Consider the following 20,316-nt stretch of genomic DNA (forward strand, 5'->3'; position numbering starts at 1 on the left):
CTTGGCCAAGTAGTTGTAAGGCTCAAATTTCATAAAATATAATAAAAGCTCTTTGAAAATGTAAAGTGTTATACAAATATAAAGGATATAAAAGATCACCCAACTCAAACTCTTAAAAAAAAAGCCTCAAACTAGCCAAGTTAACTTTTTTAAATTCTTTTGCAGATTATATTCCATTATAGGTTATTACAGGATATTGGGTATAATTTCCTATGCTATACAGTAAATCCTTGTTTCTTATCTATTTTATGTATAGAAGTTTGTATCTGTTCATTCCATACTCCTAATTTGTCCCTCCCCCCCCTCCTTTTTGGTAACTGTAAGTTTGTTTTCTATGTCTGTGAGTATTTTTCTATTTTGTATATAGATTTATTTGTATTATTTTTTAGATTCCACACATAAGTGATATCATATAGTATATTTGTCTTTCTCTGTCTGACTTATTTCACTAAGTATAATACTCTCTAGGTCCACCCATGTTGCTGCAAATGGCATATTTCATTCTTTTTTCTGGCTGAGTAATATTCTGTTATGTATATATTCCACATCTTCTTAAGATTGTCTGTTGATGGGCAGTTGGGTTGCTTCCATGTCTTGGCTGTTGTAAATAGTGCTGCTATGAACACTGGGGTGCACGTATCTTTTTGAATTAGAGTTTTCATTTTTTCTGGATATAGTCCCCAGAGTGGAATTGCTGGATTGTATGGTACTTCCATTTTTAGTTTTTTAATGAACCTCCATACTGTTTTCCATAGTGGCTGTCCCAATTGACATTCCAAGTTAACTTTGAATACCTTTATTTCTGCCACCTTTATCTTGTCATCTTGTTGATGACAGGTCCCACTCTTTTTCTTACTCATCTAAGATGTTCTAGGAACATCTTAGAGCTCTGTGGGAATGCCACAGAAAAACGTCCACAGCCCTGTGAGCATTTCCCTGTTCAGTTAGACTGGACGACTGAGAAAGCATAATTTGGGAAACAAATACTGGGGATCTGCCCAAATTTTGACTAAGACTCTTCCTTCTTCTATAATCCATTCTGGAGACAGACAGTGAATTCGCATCAATAAATGCTTTGGGGAGTTAAAAAGGGTTTGCTTAAGAAGGTTCATAAAGATAAAGGTAATCTTATTACTAAGACAATTTAAAGTTTTTAGGTTTTTTTTTTTCTTAAAGGGAAATTCTCTTTAGTTTGATTGCAAGATAAGGGTTTTGTTGTTAACCAAGATAAAATATACTGCTGAATAATCTCTTAAAAATTGAAGTGTATGTTACAGAGAATAGAGATAATTAAAGAGCTTAGACTACAATGGGTAAAGGGAAGAGAATTTTCTTGAAAATTAGCTAAGTAAAGGTAAATTGTGTTTGAATTTTAACTTCAGATCTGGGTGCTCTGCTGTTTGGCATACGCTGAGTTGATAATGCCCATGTGTTAAAGAATTCTGGTTGTTTCTTTGCCTCTCTCACAGCTTATAAAAATGCAAGCAGACCCACCTAATGAATATTAATAGGAATGATGTGTAGATAACACATAAACCCCCTGGATCTGTGGACTTTGGATGGAGTAGTCAGAAAGGATTTCTGTGGCTTTATTTAATACCAAATTTACATACTTTTAAAGAATAAACATCATCTTAATATTTTAATATCAATATTCCAAAGTGGAGATTTTAGTGAAATAAAAAGCTTAATTTTCCTTCCCTGAACATTATATTCACCAAGGTCTGCATTTTAAGAGACAGGAAACTGTTAGCTAAAAAAGAAATTAACTTAATCCCCCTTCATTAAGTTCCAGTCTTTTTTTTTGTTACTTAGAGACAAGTAATAATTACATCCACAGCAATGCAAAGCATGTTTTACACTTCTATTATACAAAAGAACTGCAGTTGTTAAGGTGACAGCAAAAGAAAATGAGAACATTGATAAATACTGATACATTTTTTTTTTCCTGAAATCTTCTCTGACTCTTGAAAGTAAATTTCCCTCAGGTGCCTGAGCAGCATTTTAATTCATTAACAGCAGAAATCTACACGTGATCTTAGAAAATGTCAATCAAGTAGCTAAACAATATTTTCCCAGCTAAGGTTATAAACATGACAGCTAAGTGGGTGGAAGAGATCTCAAATGACTGTACATCCCAGTTCTCTTAGAAAGCCTAAAAGGTGGGCATTTTGTTTTCAAATTGGTATTTTTTTGGATGGAACTTTCAGCAAGTACACAGTAAATCTCAGCGGTGTATATTATTTAAAGCGTATACTCTCTCTCTCTTTGGCATTGTGAAAAGACATTTTCAATTTTAGCCTTACAAAAGGGGGAAATCATTAAAATGTAGTTTGTATCGCTTCATTCCGTTATTTGTCATCTTTATGGCTGTTCTGTAGTTTTCACGGCACCTTTAATGGTAAGCTTGGTCAGGAGAGGTGAGCAGGAATGTGCGTAGACTTGGCTGCGGGTACTGCTGACAGTGTCTGCTAGCTGGGCTTCAATCCATGTCCCTGTAGATTTTAACGTCCCCACAGACTGCTGGCAGCCTGCTTCCAGCTGTGGCAGGCATGATGCAGTGAATTGCTTTTGAATGTTCTTTACTCAAATAGGCAGTAATTACAAGCTTAAAGAGGTTTAGTGGTCCAGTAAACTACATAATCACCCCTGAATTAGCCTGGGCTCATCAGTCGCAGTCCAGCAAGCTCGAGTCTGCTGTTTGTATGCAGCCTTGATCACATAGCAACCTGATCAGCAGGTGTGGAACAGCCAGAGTCCCCCATAAACACAACTGTCTACTGGGGACAATGATCTCTAATGAGATGAGGCTACACCAGCACTGTAATTTAAGTGGGAAAATTAGCACTAGAGAATGAGTACCAGTTCCAGGGGTCTTTAGTCATATTGGGAGCAGCATGAATTCTCCCTCTCTCTCTCCCTGGCTCTCGCTTTTCTCTCTCTCAAAACATCTTCTCACCAAGTGTACTGGTTTTGCTTCTCGCTTATGGAGACTTTATTCTTTTTACAAGGGTTTTTCCTCAATATTTAATGCTGGACAGGGTGTCTGTAAAGGCAGTAATGATAACTGTCAACAGTCTCATTCCAAATGGTACCACTGTATTTCATCTTCCTTGTCTTTTCTCTTCATGGCTTCAAAACCCTTTCGCTTTGATTTTTAAAGTGGAAAAGTGTTCTACAGGTTGGGGATAGGTCTCCTTTCAGCTGGCACGCTCTCAGCAAGAGCGGAGATGAGCTGTATGTAGTTTGGAAAAGATCCTCACTTTATTGGAGTTTATTGTATAAACTGGTCATGAACTTTCTTTTCAGAAAAGTGGTCCAGGATGGTGTGCTATGGTTTTGTTTTATTGCCACAGTGAAATTCTTGGGGGAGAGCCTGTATGTCGAAACAGTAGTCTCCTCTATTCTTTCTTCAGTCCTGTAAGATGGAGAACTTGAATTTTATTACATTGCAATTGGAGAGTGGGAAGGGAACTTTTGCAACAAATAAACCCAACAACAACATAGAGCGGATTTGGGAGAAACTTCGGGGGAAATTATACATGCTAAAAAAAGATAAACAGAATAACACAGGAATGAAGAACGTGGGCTGCAGAGCTAGGTTTCTTAGGGTCAAATCCCAGCTTCATCCTATTTGTGAGTAACTTAGACTCTGTGCCTCGGTTTCCCCATCTGTAACATCAGGGTAAAAACACTGATCTCATAGGCTTGTTATAAGTATTAAACAAGTGAATACTGGTAAAGCACTGAGAACATTGCCTGATGTAGAGTAAACATTATAAAAATGTCAGTTAAGTAAATAAAATCTGTACTGCTTTGGGGATTTGTAGAACTGAGTGAGGAGGATGAACAATTGTTAAAATGGGGCTGCTAGTTTTCTGATGTTTATCTGAAGTCATTGACTTATAAATGCTGGTTCAGGCATTTTGGGTGTCTCTAACTTCCATAGCACTCATTCATTCATACAACAGATATTTATTGGGCGCAGAACTGGGCTAGTTGCCTTGTAAATGGCAATAGCATTCCTGTGTTTTTATTAGTATTCTACTAAAATGAAATGGTTCCAAATGTAATTTAACTCATATTTGATTAAGAATCACAAACAAAATGAAAGTAATTGGTAGAAAAACACACAACAATTAATTTCAAAGCAGACAATTTAAGGCATATTGTAATGCAGGTGGATGGAAGAACAGGCATTTGTTTCTATGACCCTTAAAGAGTGTTCTCATATATAACCTACCATCATTCTTGTGTTTATAAGCAACACTAGAAGAACGAATAAAGTGATGGATGTATTAGTTTCCATTGAGTTTTGTATCTTGTAGCAGAATTTCCTATTGCTTCCATTAACAGAACTGAGTTGTAGACACATACACATTAAGATAATAGCTTCTTCATAAAATGAGTAGTAATCATCATCTATATATTCATGATTAACTCATCAGGAATGAGTGGGATTGCTCCACCCATCACTTAGAAAACAAAATAATTTGGAAGTGAATTTTCTCAACTTGTATGTTATCACCAAGTTTCAAATCCCAGCTCTATTACTTACAAGCTTGTGTGAACGTGAGAAAGTAATTTGTCCTTTCTATGCTCAAGTTTCTTCATCTGTCAAATGGGTATAATATATGAGCCTCCCTCGTAAAGTTTTTGTGAGGATTAAATGAGGTAATGCATGTGAAGGATTTGGAACAATGCCTGGTACATCCTCACTTCTTAATACGTGGTACCATTACTACTTCTATCACTCTTACTAATACTAGAAAGCTGCTATTAATAAAGTCCCTTTGGGGCTTCCCTGGTGGCGCAGTGGTTGAGAGTCCAGCTGCCGATGCAGGGGACACGGGTTCGTGCCCCGGTCCGGGAAGATCCCACATGCCGCGGAGCGGCTGGGGGCCCGTGAGCCATGGCCGCCGAGCCTGCGCGTCCGGAGACTGTGCTCCGCAACGGGAAGGGCCACAGCAGTGAGAGGCCCGCATACCGAAAAAAACCAAAAAAACAAAAACAAAAAAATAATAAAGTCCCTTTGGATAGTCGCTGGAGGGAGAATGTGGGGAAAGGTCCTGGTGAACTAACTTTCACCTCACAGCTTCATCCCTGCCCCTTGATATTTGCCTGCAGGGCAGAAGCTGTGGGGATGCAGCGGAGGAGAGGAAAGCAGCAACTTTTCCTGGATCGAGGCTATTGAAACTGCAGAGAAACATTCAGTCACCTCTCACCACAATGGATAACTTTGTTCATGTTCCCTTAGAATATGTTTTTGGTTTTAAAATCTTTACCTTAAAAAGCGGAATGGAGAAATGGGAAAGAAACATCAGTGGAAGGGTAGCCAAGTAGAGAAACTCGGGGGAGGGCAGACCTGGCTCCAGAACTAAGTAGCTGTGAGCCTTTGTTCATGTTTTGGGACCTAGCCAAGCCTCAGCTTCCTCATCTATAAAATGGAGCTAAGCATAGCCCGTACTCATGGGGGTCACCAAGAGTACTTGCGATAATGCATGTAATGCATATGTCCTACTGACAAACAGTAAGAGTTCAAATGAGCTATTACTTAAAATGATTTGAAAAGGACACAAAAGTGAAGCGTGGCCCCTATTCCCACCCCCACTCTCATCCCCCTACTCCTCTTACCCTGTTTTTCTTATTGGCCTTTATGTGTTTCCTTTTATAGCCGTGGTTTCCTACTAAGAGAATCAATATTCAGGGAGTTCATTAATCATCATAACTGTTCAAAATAATTTTAGCACTCTTCATGAATTTTAATACTTTTAGGAGGCGGATATAAGTAATTGCTAATTTAGAGTCTAAATTTTATGTCTTTAATGCATATATTTTAAAATACTCCTGGAACATATCTATAGCTACTGAAGAATACATCTAAACATAGTTATTATAATGGAATTGCAAGCAACTTAAAAAAAAAATCCCCAATACAAAGGACTATGAAATCCCTTAATGTAGTATGTTTTTTTCTATTTAGTGCTTTTATTTTATATTTAATTAATATTTACAAGAAATTAAAAGATCAGATAGGTAAGACAGGCGAGGCATTGTAGTATTAGCCTCTTATAATTAACTATAAAACAATGTTTTCAGTGCTGTGTATTGTATAGTCTCATTAGTGCAAAAGTGAAGACTGTTACGAAATGCTAGCCAGTGTTCAATTTTTCCTTTCACACTTATGTCATTTTCACGTGATAAGATCAAGTTTAGAGATTCCCGCCTGACCTTCCTGCTTGCACACCTCTACTAGCAACTCCTTATAACTGCTGCTGGATAGACAAGAAATCAAATCTGAGGGCTTGTCTGGAAAATGGCTTGACTAGGCTTCAGAAAAAGCCAGTGCTGAACAGTCAACGGAGCACATTCAGTTTGAGCAACTGGGCAATCTAGGAGCGTTGGTGGAGAATTAAGAAAAGAGGTTGAAATCCTGTGACTTCACTGATGATGCTCCAAACATTTTTGGCTTCTTAGCCATACAGACCTCACCGTTCTTCTTTTGATTCCAGCCTGTGTGAGGATGCAGGGCTCAACTGCTATGCATTCAGGCTATGCTCTTCCACTGCACCGTACACTGCTTTTGTAATGCAAATGAGAGGCACAAAGTGTCTCTTTGATAATGTGCAGTCAGAAGACAAAAAAGCATTCACTGAAACAGTAAAACTAATTCATAAAGCTGAAAGACAATAGCGAAGCATTATGGATTTTTTTAAAGGAAAAAAGTATCCTAGATCAATGTAATTGTCACAGTGTAAGCTATTCATAGTCAATGCACAAGGGGAAAATGGCTGCAAGTTTATTTAAAGTGGCAGAAGTTTTTACAGGCAAAAAGAAATTCACGTTAAACAAATATAAATATATTTGGTTAATAGGCTTCTGCTTCTGCTCTTAGAGGTCACATATATAGCTGGTTATTTTAATTTAGACAGATCCACAATATTCCCTTAGTGACAAAAACTCAGTAGAAGTTTTAAAAGAACACAGAGATCCAATGGTTAAGAGCCATATGGTAGATTTTTTTCTTCTTCTTTAAAGGGAGTATCTCTCCATCACATACCAGAGTTTAGCTCAAGGTCAATTTATATTAATGCATTAAACTTTGCTGTGGAGGAGGCAAAGGGCTGGAGGAAAAAGGATAAAAGAAGTTCCGAAATTGTTCTTCCAGCATATTCAGCCAGGCAACAGAACATTGCCTTGATAAGGGTGATATTGGACAGTTGCCATAATTCCTCCTGTTAGATCAGCTCTCCCGGTACCTATTCCCATACCTTTTAAAGTATAGCATGTAACATTTTGCTTGAAAATTGCTTCCACCTCTATTGCTTTGTTATAGCTGTTTTGCAGTTTCGGTGGAGAGGCAGTTCTGTGTCACAAGAAATTACTAATCTGAGGCTTGAGAAGGGGCAGCGTAGCTTTCCATTATCTCACCAGTGAGCTCTGTACAGGATTATTTTCAAAATTTCTGTTGCCATTACAATGAGCTGTTAGAGTGGGCAAGGCAGAGAGGGAGGGACCATTATTGAAACTTGGTTACCAGGGTAGATAAGATAAAGTTCATCACTGTCTTGGCATCCATGTTTGCAGTCAGGGGTGGAAAATTTGATGAAAGGGGTACATTTGGTCAAGGATATCATTCGGATAGAAGGTTGGACATTTTCCATCTGTGTGTGCTGAAGAGTTTCTCTTTTCCTATTAATGCTCATCTGAAAGAGTGGGTTTGACTGTTTACAGAAATAAGTTTTCTTCCAATGTATTGTAAACTTGTAAATACCAGATAACCAGCATCAGAAACCCCCTCCCGTCCCCATCTCAAGATATAAGATTGGAATTGGGCAGAGATGCCTTTCTTTAGAAAGTTGCCATTTTCTTTCTGTCACTTCCTATTCTCTCTGGCTGGTGAAAGGACCGTTCAGACTTAATTTTTATGTAAGCTAATTTTAGATTTTTTTTTAAATTTTATTTTTGGCTGTGTTGGGTCTTTGTTGCTGCGTGCGGGCTTTCTCTAGATGCGGCGAGTGGGGGCTACTCTTCGTTGTGGTGCAAGGGCTTCTTACTGCAGTGGCTTCTCTCGTTGCGGAGCACAGGCTCTAGGTGCGCGGGCTTCAGCAGTTGCAGCACGCCGGCTCAGTAGTTGTGGCACATGGGCTTAGTTGCTCCGCAGCATGTGGGATCTTCCCCAGCACTAGCAGGTAGATTCTTAACCACTGTGCCACCAGGGAAGTCCTCGATTTTTTTTTTTTTTTTTTTTTGAGACAACCTCTATTTCTGTTACACAGTACACATACTCTAGGGATCATTTTATTCTTTGATGGGGTTATTGAGCCATCACTGCTATCCGAGGTCATTATTAGAAGTCACACTGCAGATCTAGAAACACAGGAAGAGTGGCAAGCAGCGTCTATTTCAGCAAGAGACTGGGAAGAAGTCAGGGTGTTGCTTATTGAAATCAGAATGATCATTTTGTGAGTTCTTGCCTTTAGCTCGGGTTCCACTGCCCAAGCCACTCGTTTTCCCTTTGAGTCTAGCAGCTCTTCTCTCCCCGGCGAAGCCCACGTAATACATGTGTGCAGGTTTAATGTTGGAAGGGAGGGTCAGCTTTACCCATACATAATCACTGTTTTATGGCTTTCACTCATTCCTGAGGTGTTAATGCAGATCAAATGGGAAACACTCGAGAAAGAAGCCTTGCAGCTACTGCACTGCCTGGCTCTCTCCGGTCTCAATCGTTAGTTCTTATTGTAAGATCTAAAGGTAATTTTGTTTACTCTCTTAATGCTTTGCCGTTCTCCCAGTGGCCCTTACATATCCTTTCTCAAATTCCCATCTTGATCAATTGTTTGCAAATAATTAAGCTTTTAAGAGATAATGGCAGGAAGCTAATGTACACAACAAAGACGAGGTCTCCTGTCACTGTCTATTGGACTGTGGTCAAATTTGCTTTGATATCCCATAGTGATTAGGTTGATTGGTATATCTGGCAAGTGCAATCCCTCTTTCCTTCACAAGAACCTACTGATCTCTCTTAAACCGGTGTCCTTGCCGCTTAGATGCCATAATAGCAGACGTGTTCAGGAAAATGGCAAGGGAGACCTAGCCCTGTGGTTGCAACGGTTTGGAATGAATTTTCCGTTTTCTTCCTAATATGGCACTCGTCTTTCTCTCTTTTGTAAAATGACATCTACCTTTGCCCTTCTCTTGGCCTCACTAGCCCTGTGGGCGGAAGGCAACCTGGGCTTTGAATGTTTTCACAGCAGCCTTGCCTGTGGCATGTTGGGTTTTTGTCAAGTCATTTTTATTTTTTTAAGTCTACAAAGGAATAACTCGTACTGTCCACAAAAAGCTTATCTAGGAAAGATGCATAGGATTTAAGATAGTTAAACATATTGGATTTCAGTTAAAAAACCTACTTCTTTGTGAATTTTTGACTGACTGTGGATTAACTACCTGACGTTGTGGCTTTCATGTGATTCTAGCAATTACAGAATTTTGGTGGGGGGGGAATTGAAAGTTTGTGGGAAACCAGGTTGAAGAACTATGAAAAAAAGAAAACTATCCAGTCGGTCTACCACAGACAGAGGTTTAGGAGTTTTGTTGATACCTTTTGCCCCCTTAACAATGACCAGATTATTGTGACATTTAATTTCATCCAGGCTCATTCATTTCTATTAAAAAAAATATATCCTGAACAACTGAAAATTGTTTAATGGAGACAGAGTGCTGGGTCTCCATAGCTTGAGGCTGCCTGGCAATTATGCTGCATGAAATTAGGCACAGTTTGTTCCAATTACTTAAAATCAGATCACATGAAAAGTGACAGAGGAAAAAAACGGTTAGAACTTTCTCATTTTATGATATTTAAATTCTGAAATCAGAAACTGCATGATGTAAAGAAACAACCTAAACTTGCACTGACAATTTGCAGGCCATAGATTGCTCTTTGAAGCTATAATGATTCAGGTAATTTTAATGATCCAAAGAGAATTTTCCTGACACCCTTTGCATAAATAAAATGTGAATTCCACTTGCTCTCTAAGAATGCATGTAAAACTTGCTCACAAACAGGCATGCAAAAATACTCTTGAAAACACAGCACAAATAAATGACTGTGACAATTCTCAATTTTCAAAGTAACTAAAGGTAAATGGCATAAATATTAATTTTTATCCAGTTCTGGTCATAATATTAAGACACAACTAACAAGACAGGGCAAAAGGTGTTGCCATCCAGCTGTAGGGAAGAGGGACCACTGACGTATTTATTAATTCAATTGAAAAGCACTGAAAGAGATTTCCAGAGGACCTGCAAAACTGTAAGCAAATCATATTACAGAAGATGTTATAGATTGGAAATGACTTGTGTACATCAGTGTACAGCTTTATATAGCAAATAGTGCCAACAGCTAGATGCTAAAATTTGCATATTTCAAAGTCAGGCTTTTATTACTCAAGAATTGCTAGCCTGGCTAACCTCCAGATGATAAAATCGAGAAGTTGTCCCTTTTTCAAAGGCTCAGAGTTAGTGAATGGCAGCATAATTTATACAGTCTAAACGGGTCATATGTAACTTTGTGCAATTCTTCAACTAGTATAGACATAGAACTACTATATATGAAACCATAATTCAGTTCAGAGGATAAAAGATTCATTTGGTTTGTATTGTGTGGCAAACCTTCATGAAGTGGGAGTCATGTTTTAAACCGTAGGGCAGTGTATTGCTTTTAGGTCAGTATCCAATTGTGAGATTTTGCCTGTGATGACTGGCATAATGGTGAGTAGGGTGATTGTCACCTATGATCTCTGCCGATTATGGAGGTGATATACTTTCATTTGAAAAGAGTGGGTAGACATCACTTTTAGGAATGAAGTAAGTAAAGTCGTGTTGTGGATCTCAAATTGGATTGTTTGTACTTCCTGTGGGCTTTAAAAAAATTTTTTTATTATGCATTTTCCTTTTTTTTTTTGCGGTACGCGGACCTCTCACTGTTGTGGCCTCTCCCGTTGCGGAGCACACGCTCTGGACGCGCAGGCTCAGCGGCCATGGCTCACGGGCCCAGCCGCTCCGCGGTATGTGGGATCCTCCCGGACCAGGGCACGAACCCGTGTCCCCTGCATCGGCAGGCGGACTCTCAACCACTGCGCCACCAGGGAAGCCCTATTATACATTTTGATGTTGCATCTGAGTGGAGAGTATCTGTGTATCGTGGCAAGTCAGAGCCATTCCTTTGCTCCACTGGTATTTACTGGTTTTCTTTATGTGCAGGTCTGGGCTTTAAGGATGGTGAACGAGAAAGGCGAGGGTGTTAGAGATGCTAAATGAGTGAGAAGGGACGCATGACCAAGGAAAGAAATAATCAGAATGGGTGTTTCATTGAGTGATGCTTGCTATTAGACAAAAAGGGGAAAAACTGGTGTGAGAGTGATAAGGTGGTCTGGTGGAGAGTTGGGAGGGTAAGGCTTGACAATTGAGCTGAGACCTGACAGTTACCTTGGAGCAGGAGCCTGAGGGTAGGGACCAGCTTGGGGTGTTGGAAGAACACACCAAGTGGCTGGACAGAGGGGTGCGGTGGGGTGAGAAGAGGATGCCCGTCTGGGAAGTGGGCAGGGCTGGGTGGGTGGTGGCACGCACTGCTGGGCAAGGTGAGCGGTCTGGAGGTTTTTGAGGCGGGACAGGGATGGAGATTATGAAAGGCGTTTGCCTTATCCTTCTGTCATGATGAGGCTTAGACACTGGATGGGAAGCAGGAAATGTCCCTAGGTCGTGTCACTGCGGACTGTGCCTTCCCCTGGCCAGTTTCCTCACCAGTAAAACATGAGGGACAATAGATTCTATTTATGTCCCTCAAAGGGATATAATGGGGATTAATTACCATTCTGTCTGTAATATACTTGGAGCTCTTTAGAGAGAGGCACTATATTCCGTGAAAGCAAAGCCTTATTCTAACTGTGTATTTATTGATTAAGTGACAATCAAGACACAATGCTTATGGGAAAAATGGCTACATCTCTGCTCTCCACAAATCGAATCCCATGTGTATAGATACAGAACATATTTAAACTTATATGTAAGAGCACTGAAGTGGTCATTAACGAGCCTTCTTAGCATCTAATCAGACATTATTAATAAGATTGAAAGCTATGTTAATTAGCATTCAATAGACCAGAATTTAGTTTCCGATGGCACATATCGTTAAATGGAGAGTTGGGGGTGCCCTTTCCCATTCATAAAGAGAATAGAAGGTTGACTATCAGAACAATTATTATCTTGGGAGAATTTATTGGGGTGCAGTGTTTCAAAGTAGCCCATGTCACCAATGGATGGAAACCATGTCCTCAGCTCCTCTCCCAGGCTTTAGAAATGTATATTTCAAACTTAGATATAGTTGACTATTAAACAGAAAGTATCTTGCCAAAACTAATCTTAGTAGAATTCTAAACATCTTACAAGAAGGTATAGATTTCATTTTATTATCTAATCCTGTAATATTTTTTTATCCAATCTAACTCCTGAGGCTTTTTCTTCGCATGCAAAATGTGCTGGTCTTTGACCTTATATTGGCCTGTGTTCAGAATCCCAGCATACGTTGACATTCAGATAGGGAAACCAACTTTGGTAGAATTTCATTTGTTTGTGCTTTGCAGAAGAGCTAAAATGAATAGTGTGTGTGTGTTTTTTTTTTAAATACACCCACTTTAATTTTGATATTTGCGTCCAGCAACGTGGTGTTTTGGGAGGAGAATATCATGTTAACAAGGTGCTTAACTCCTGGGGACCTGAGCTGAGCTTGTTGGTCCAAATGATTCAGCTTTAAAAATCTGTGGTTCTAGAAAATATCACGTCAAGGTGGTACACTTTTGTACGCTCAAAAAGAACTTGTTATTTTAATCCCATAAAATACAGTGAAGGTCCTACTGAATTTTGTGTTTGCAACAAATAAACCTGTTAAAGAATAAACTCAGTATCAAGGTTCTGCACGTATCCTAAGTAGCTATTTATACACTTCACTAATCTTGGTAATTGGCTTGTCTTTTATTGCCATTAATTAGATGATGTAGTATTCCATTAATAAGAGTGACACACCTCAGCATTTTTACCTTTAATTATAGACCTCGCTAGACTCTTAGGTTATTGACAAAATAGCCTAAATATTGCCTGAAGTACACATATTGTTTTTAACAGAGCATATGTGTTTATTATTGAATCCCTCGCACCTAGCATTGCATCTGACATGTGATGTGCACATTGTGTATCCAAAGTGTATGTGCACAACCTATCTTTTTTGTCCTCTTTCAGCACCCTTACCCTTCTGAAGAACAGAAAAAGCAGTTGGCACAAGACACAGGACTCACCATCCTTCAAGTGAACAATTGGTAAGTAATTTGGCTTTGTGTTTACACACAATCTGCTTCCCCCTCTGGCGACCTGCAGCTAATGTTTTGCATTAAGAAGACACACCCAGTTTTCCCCCCCCCCCGCCCCGTGGCTTGTTGATCCAAAGGTGAGAACACAGTATTGACTGGTGGGTGAGAGCACTTGCTAGTATAGAAAAGAAAACAGTGTATTGCTTTCCACCTCCTTTATAAATTGACAAATTTTAGGCATAGTATATATTAGTGTTTAATTCACGTTCACTATGGCTCTGTAAATGTCTCTCTCTATGACCTTTTTTTTTTTAACTTTTAAGAATAATCAATAGAAAGAGTGATATCCTCTTTTCTGTGAAACAAGAAAATCCACTATCACATACCTGTCAGGTTTTAAATTCGCTGAATAACTAAGTTCGGTTAGAATTTGTTAGGGATAAGCATTCCAGGATGGGCTCTCCTTTCTTCTGACCTCCCTATAGAAAAAAGAGAAAAAATGTATGTTTCTCCTCTGATGCTATTCAAAACTTGATGTATCTCAGAGCTGTGCAATACTGTTTCTAAATAAATGTGTGGACTCCTGATTTGGGGGAAAGCTGAGATTAGGTACCAAGTAGCAGCCAACAATATTCTGACTTAATGTACAGCGGTGTGGCAAGGAGCCTTTGAGGAAGTATGATTTATTACCCTTTGTGAGTGCACTGAAAGCCACGTTCATACAGTCACCCAGAGCTAGTGTCATATGTGAAGGGTATCAAAATCCAACCTCCTCTAAAACTAAGTGTCTAATTAATTGTCCTAATATTTTTAGATTAGTGTTTATGATGGGGAAACCGTATCCTCTTTGAAGTAAAATCCAGAAAAGGCCCAAAGCCTGGTTGGGGAAAGATGAGAACTGAGAATGCCAGTTTGCAGACAGAAGTATTTCTTTCTTTTCAATAAGTGTCAAAGATTAATATTACAGAATCTCTGATTACATGGCCTAATCCATTTTGGTGAATAAATTTGTTCTTGATGTCCATTGCACCTACATTAACAGACCCTTCTCTGTTAGAGAGTCTGGGAGCCTTTGGGAGAGATTTCAGATATATTAAGCCCCATTACAGAAAATGTAATTTCTGTCAATATAATCCCATGTATTCTTCGATTTAGTATTTTAGAGATAACAAGCTACTTACAATATATTTGCCTTTGGAGGATTAATTTACAAAGCGCACTATCTTCAAGACACAGACAGACTCACATAAGCATTGCTTGTAAGGGTTATCAATTTCTGTGACCTTACGGCAGCCTTGGGAGATCGGTTTTTGCAGCCCTTTTAGTCGAGTGGATGAGGAACCAACGGAAGACATACTACACCTGAGTGTGTAACTAGGAGTCGTGTGGCTGCTGAGGTTTTTTTGTTTGCCTGTTTGTACCTGCGGCTGTATCTTAATTTTCAAGACCCTGGATATTATATAATTGAACTTTGTCTTCCAAATTGTTCTGGACGATATTATAGAGCAGACCATCCATTTTGAAGGCACACCTAAATTCCTAAATTTAGGAAGGCAATGGGCTGCCATTCAGGTGATCTGCTAGAGAGCTCCACCCACAAACATTGTTACCAGAGAACAGATTCCAATACAAGCCGCTTGCCACAGGTAGAAGACATGATGGGATATTTCCTGTGGCTGCCCGGCCAGGCAGGCATTCCTGTGACACCAAGCTGGATGCAACTGTCGTTTCCTAGATTCTGCGCACAGTGATCACAATCAGACTGCCTCGGTTTTGCAATTAAGAGGAGGGAATAAAAGGACTTAAAAAAAATACACGCCAGATAATAATTTTTCAACATAGATGCAGACTTTGCCCTAAACTTCACACTGATACTCAATTCTGCACAGGCACATAACTTGAAAATCACTTTTACTCATTACGTGGGATGTAAACCCAATTCTGTGCTCACCTGGCACCGTGTAGTGTTCATGTGCTCTCGCTTCTGTGTATGGAATTAGAAGTGACCTATGCTTGCACTTCATTGCCGAGCATTTGGCAACTGTTTCAACTCTGCAACGAATTTATTTGTGGTAGAGAGTTACCCTCCAGTAACTAAAAGTTGTAATAGAAATTGTTTCTCTTAAGTTCGGTGAATAATGACATTCCCACATTTGATTTGAGTTCTTAGCGGTATATTAATTTTCATCCAGACCTTCACCTTTTAAGGAGCTGATAATAGATTTCTTTTTCTTCGGGCTTTTGAGTTGGAAATATGTTGGAAAAATGGGGAAACTCAGACGGTACTGTATTGAAACCCAAGATGTGAGCAAATCTTAAAGATGGCAGACTTGGAGATAAAAAGCACAACTACCAAGTGGTTTTCATTTTTCTTTATTGTAATAAAAACATTACACAGAGTCTTTTTGACAGCCTGTAAATATTTTTCCTGTATTGAGCATCGAGCGCAAGTTACTTCATTCTGGAAATAATAATTAAAACAACAACAACAACAAAAACACTTCATGAGTATTTTAGCATTTCCCCTTCACTTCATTTAGACACAACATTTAAAATGTGTTCCTTCCTTTTTGGATTTTTAAAGACTTGTTAACACACATGTACATTCTGTATGAACTATGAGTCACTGTTGAAGAGATTTAATAAATGCTGAAGGGCGGGTTGGGTGTAGATCACTCATAATTACTGGCAGTAACATAATGTATTGAAATACACAATATGAAAGTGAAAAATATAAACTCATGTCAGTTGTTAGCTTGTCATAGAAACCCTGGCCGATGCAGCTTGAAGTTAGGTTTTGACAGAAAAATGAGATGAGAAAAGTTTGGTGCGTTGTAACATTCTTTCATTCCAGCGCTGAACTAATTTTATGCGTCTTTAATTGACGTAAGTAATATATACTACTTGCCTTGGCTGACTAAGGACAAAGCAGATGGGATTTGGCGGGGAGAGGGGATCACAGGGAGAATTTAAATGTAAAACAACAAGACAGATTTGATTAATTAAGAGAAAACTTGGATTAAAAGAAATAACTGCTCTAACTCATACTTGGTCTACTTGTCAGTAGAAACAGAGGAGTATTCTTAAAATGGTTGGTATTAGTACTTGTAGGAATTGGGTTCTGGGAGGGAATGTGACATTTATTAGATTAGACACCGTAGGACAAGTCTATGCCAGCACATTTTTTGAGAATTGAGGCAATTAGGCAAATAATTTGGGTAAAAATATTTTACCTAAATTATCCAAGTATTTGAGGTAACTGCATGTTTTTAAAAATCAACCTCCATAACTAATTGCCTAAATATTTCAGTCTAGCATGCCATGGTAGACTGTGACTTAAAGCATAATAATTTTTGAAATACAATATGTGTCATAAATGTATGTATTCTTCTTCCTTTCTTCCCTCACTCCCAATTATGATTTGGGCCCAAAGTGATAAATAATAGCATTTGGTGCTTTTGTCTTTTTGTGTTTTCATTGTTGTGGTGGTTGTGATAAATACTTCTGTTATATCAGTGCAAAAATATTACTAATGTGTTGAATGTCATTTAAGTGGAAACTTCTTAAATTTTAAGATAGATGGTTAGGCGGGTCTTTTCATATGTAGGTAGAACTTTGAAGAAAGAGCGCACTCACACACACACAAAGTCAATACTGGGTTCTTTTCTCTCCCGAATACACCAACTTTATTCTTTTATATTGAAAATATGAGTGTAGAATGGTCAAATAAAACTCCCTTATATGTTTTCACAGCCATGTTGCAGACTTGGGAATTCCATGTGATGAAAACTTGTGCCTGCATTGTATCTTTCTTGCTGTATGCCTCAGACACATTCTGCCCCAGCAGAGGTCTAGCCTAGGGTGTACTGAATAAATGTTAGTTTGTTTACCCCTTCTCATCCACACACTTTCCCATTAAGACCTAATGTTCCATGATTTCTTCTTTACCCTCTCTGAGAAGGCCATGGGTCTTAGGTGCAAAATACATAGTTTATGTGAAATACAGTATGTATGTAGACAGAAAAGCCACTCCCCATCAATAGGGTGCATAAAATTCCAGGGTGCATCCGAACCTCCGCAGTGACACTTTCCAGAACCATCGTAGCCCTTAAAGTTCTCAGATTTAGTACATATACCGGATTTTCCTAGTTTCTTCATTTATTACCTTCAAAACTGCAAAGCATTCAGCCATCACTTCCCATTTATTACCAGTGGGGGGAAAAAGTATGTCATCCTTGGAGATTTCTGCCCCTGGCGGGTAAAAATGTAAACTTATTTAAAAAAAAAAAAAAAGATCACCCTTGTTATAATAAACAGATTCAACTGTAAAAGGTCAAGTTTCTTTCTGAGTTATGGTAACAATGTAGCAAATACTTTTATAAGTAATCAAAGATTCTATAAATATAGGTACCTGTGTAGATGTAAATGTTAAAACATTCGCAAATTATCCTTTCAACTTCTGAGATCTAAAAATCAATAGGGGGTCATGGGGTTTCATAGAATGGCTCTGCTTTTTCTTCCAACATAATTTAATAATACATTTTACAGATGTTGTTTAAACATTAGGCACAGATTGTTTTGTCAATAAAACTAAACAGAGGCATGACACAAAAGCAAGGAAAACAGATGTAAAAAGAAAAAACAGTGCACCGAGCAAGGAGTCCTGGGTCATTTGTTTCCTATTCAACTACAAAATGAAAGTGCAGGGTGTATAGTGATTTTCCTTGCCTAGGAATCACCTAGGGATGGAACCACTTCACACACAAGAGGTAATTTTATTAAGCAGGTGGTTTAACTTCTTCCCTTGAGAATTTAAGTGTAACCTACATTTAAGGTAGACTTCCTAGCTGATCAATGGAGTAACAGGTGCAGTATTTTTAAAAGAAGGAAGAGAAGGAGAAATATAAATAGAACAGCTCTCCAGCACCTTTCAGAATGGGTTGTTTTTCTCCAGGCCACAGTTAATTGCTATGCTTTTTACCTTGAGTGTCAACTCTAATAATATTACCTTTGCAGGCCCTTACTCTGGGCTTAGATTAGAGCAGTCAGTAATATTCACTAGATAAAATACTGTCTAGTTGCTCATGAGAAAATATTGAAATCAGTCAAAAAGTGTTTAGCTTGCATATTGCCTGAGACAGAGCTGGCAAGGTACCAGGCACGCAGGGTATTATTTAGGGAAGCTGAGCAAATAGCTTGCAGGGAAAAGAGCTGTGAATTTTGAAAACTTCAGGTATTGTCATGTCAGAGTCTTAGGAATTCAAAGGAGACGCTGCTTTTGTCTGCAGATTTTTTAAAAATTCCCAGCAAACAATCGCCTTTGAAAATGACTCTGCAGGCTGTGAAATACACTTTGTTGTAAGTTCTACTGGCTAAGTTTACTCAGAGGTTTTTCCCCCCACTGTGTTCAATCACATGGGTAATACTGGGAAACATGGAAAGTCCTCACGGAAGGGTAGGTGTTGGACCACTGTGCCAGATGGAAAAACCCTGCCCCTTCCACCAGGGGACCCTGAGTCTAGGTGAGAAGAGAAACAGGAAGGGGTGGGTTGGAGGAAGATGGATTAGAAAGTCCAGATACTGTTTTGTGTAACTGCTGTTTCTCCTCCAGCCCACATTCAAAGACAGTCTCTGAGCTTTTGAGGACAAGAGTGTGAGGTCTGAAGCTGAGAGTTGTTACAACCTGAAGATACTTTCAGGACCAGGTTGGGGTTCCAGCGAGGTGCAGAGATGAGTGAGTTGGGAGACTGATTCCATCATGAGCCCAGTGTTCCTGAATATCCCTTTCAAGGCAGTAAAACCAGTGGCTTCGTGCTTGACTTTGAACATGGTGTGGAGGTCAGCAGGACTTGGTGCAAGTCCTAATTAAGCAGATTTGTTGTTTTCAGTGTCTGATCAGAGAAATGGAAAGAACTCCCCGGGTGTCACCCAGCCGGCAGAGCAGGAGCTGACTCCCTTGAGGAAAGTGTGGGAAGTGAGGGGCTGAGAGGCACCCCAATCGAGGGGGGAAAGCCCGGGCATCCACAGGTGGCTGAGGAACAGATTCCCCCGTGAGCCTCACGACAGCACACAATTTACACAGTGCGAGTGAGGGGAGGGAATACGCAGGGGAAAGAATGTTTGGAGTCCAAACATATCATCTGTCGTCCCCACTCCTCACCAAGTAGATGTGTGTCCTTGATCAACTCACTTTGTCTCCATGGGCAACAGTTTCCTCTGCCTTAAATGGAAGGGGAGGGCTGAGGAATTGGTGGCAGCGTAATAAGCCTCTTCTAGCCCTGATATTCTAGACGGTGTAAAAACGTGAACTGAAGCAAGGTGAATGTTCTGAAGCTGATTATGATCCCCATTTTACATTAGAAGCCGGGGAGGGGGGGTGAAAAAAACCCACACACAACAGGGCCTTTGATAAAGAGACAAACCGGACATTTCATTACAAAGTTGTTACTTTTCTTCATCTTAAATAAGCAAATCAAAGCCCTGTAAAATAAAAGCTAGATGAAATAAAACATTATCGCAAGACCTGAAAAACATGTGTGCTGTCACTTTCGGATTCATAATAAAGATAAATCAGTTGTTTTTAGCGGTGCGCTCTGAGTCTGTGAAGGGCATGACAGATAATAGGCTCGGAATTTCTGAAGTTATTGTACAGCAAAATTTGTTTTTTCCTCAGGCGTTCAATCTTTTTCTCTAGTAATTTTGTACATGACAAACTTTTTAGCTGGTGCGTTAACAATCTATAAGTAATGGGTTGTCAGGTGTCAGTTAGATAAGATTAAAAGACTGTTTAAGCATTATCCATTTGCTCCTTTGCATGAGTTTTATAGGTCAGGAGAAATAGCTTTTTGAATTCTGGTTGTTTGCACATGCTGGTTTTTTCCTCTCTCCCTCCCTCTCCCTCCCTCCTTCTCTCTCTCTCTCTCTCTCTCTCTCTCTCTCTCTCTCTCTCTCTCTC

General features: G+C 39.3%; 1 protein-coding gene across 7 annotated transcripts in view; it reads left to right on the top strand.

Annotated features, from left to right (window-relative positions):
• Nucleotides 1-20,316, top strand: part of MEIS1 (Meis homeobox 1) — a 137,718-nt gene that overhangs the window by 100,328 nt on the left and 17,074 nt on the right. For 6 of the 7 annotated variants that reach the window (XM_027131858.1, XM_027131855.1, XM_027131859.1 and 3 more), the window contains one exon: nt 13,294-13,370. In XM_027131858.1, coding sequence (XP_026987659.1) covers nt 13,294-13,370 — 77 coding nt within the window. Of the gene's footprint in view, nt 1-13,293; nt 13,371-17,114 lie in introns of all 7 variants that reach the window. The other variant, XM_027131860.1, reaches the window with a different exon arrangement.

Source organism: Aethalodelphis obliquidens, unplaced genomic scaffold, assembly GCF_003676395.1.
Source record: "Aethalodelphis obliquidens isolate GAN/ISIS:26980383/991018 unplaced genomic scaffold, ASM367639v1 scaffold40, whole genome shotgun sequence".
NCBI classification, from domain to species: Eukaryota; Metazoa; Chordata; class Mammalia; order Artiodactyla; family Delphinidae; genus Aethalodelphis; species Aethalodelphis obliquidens.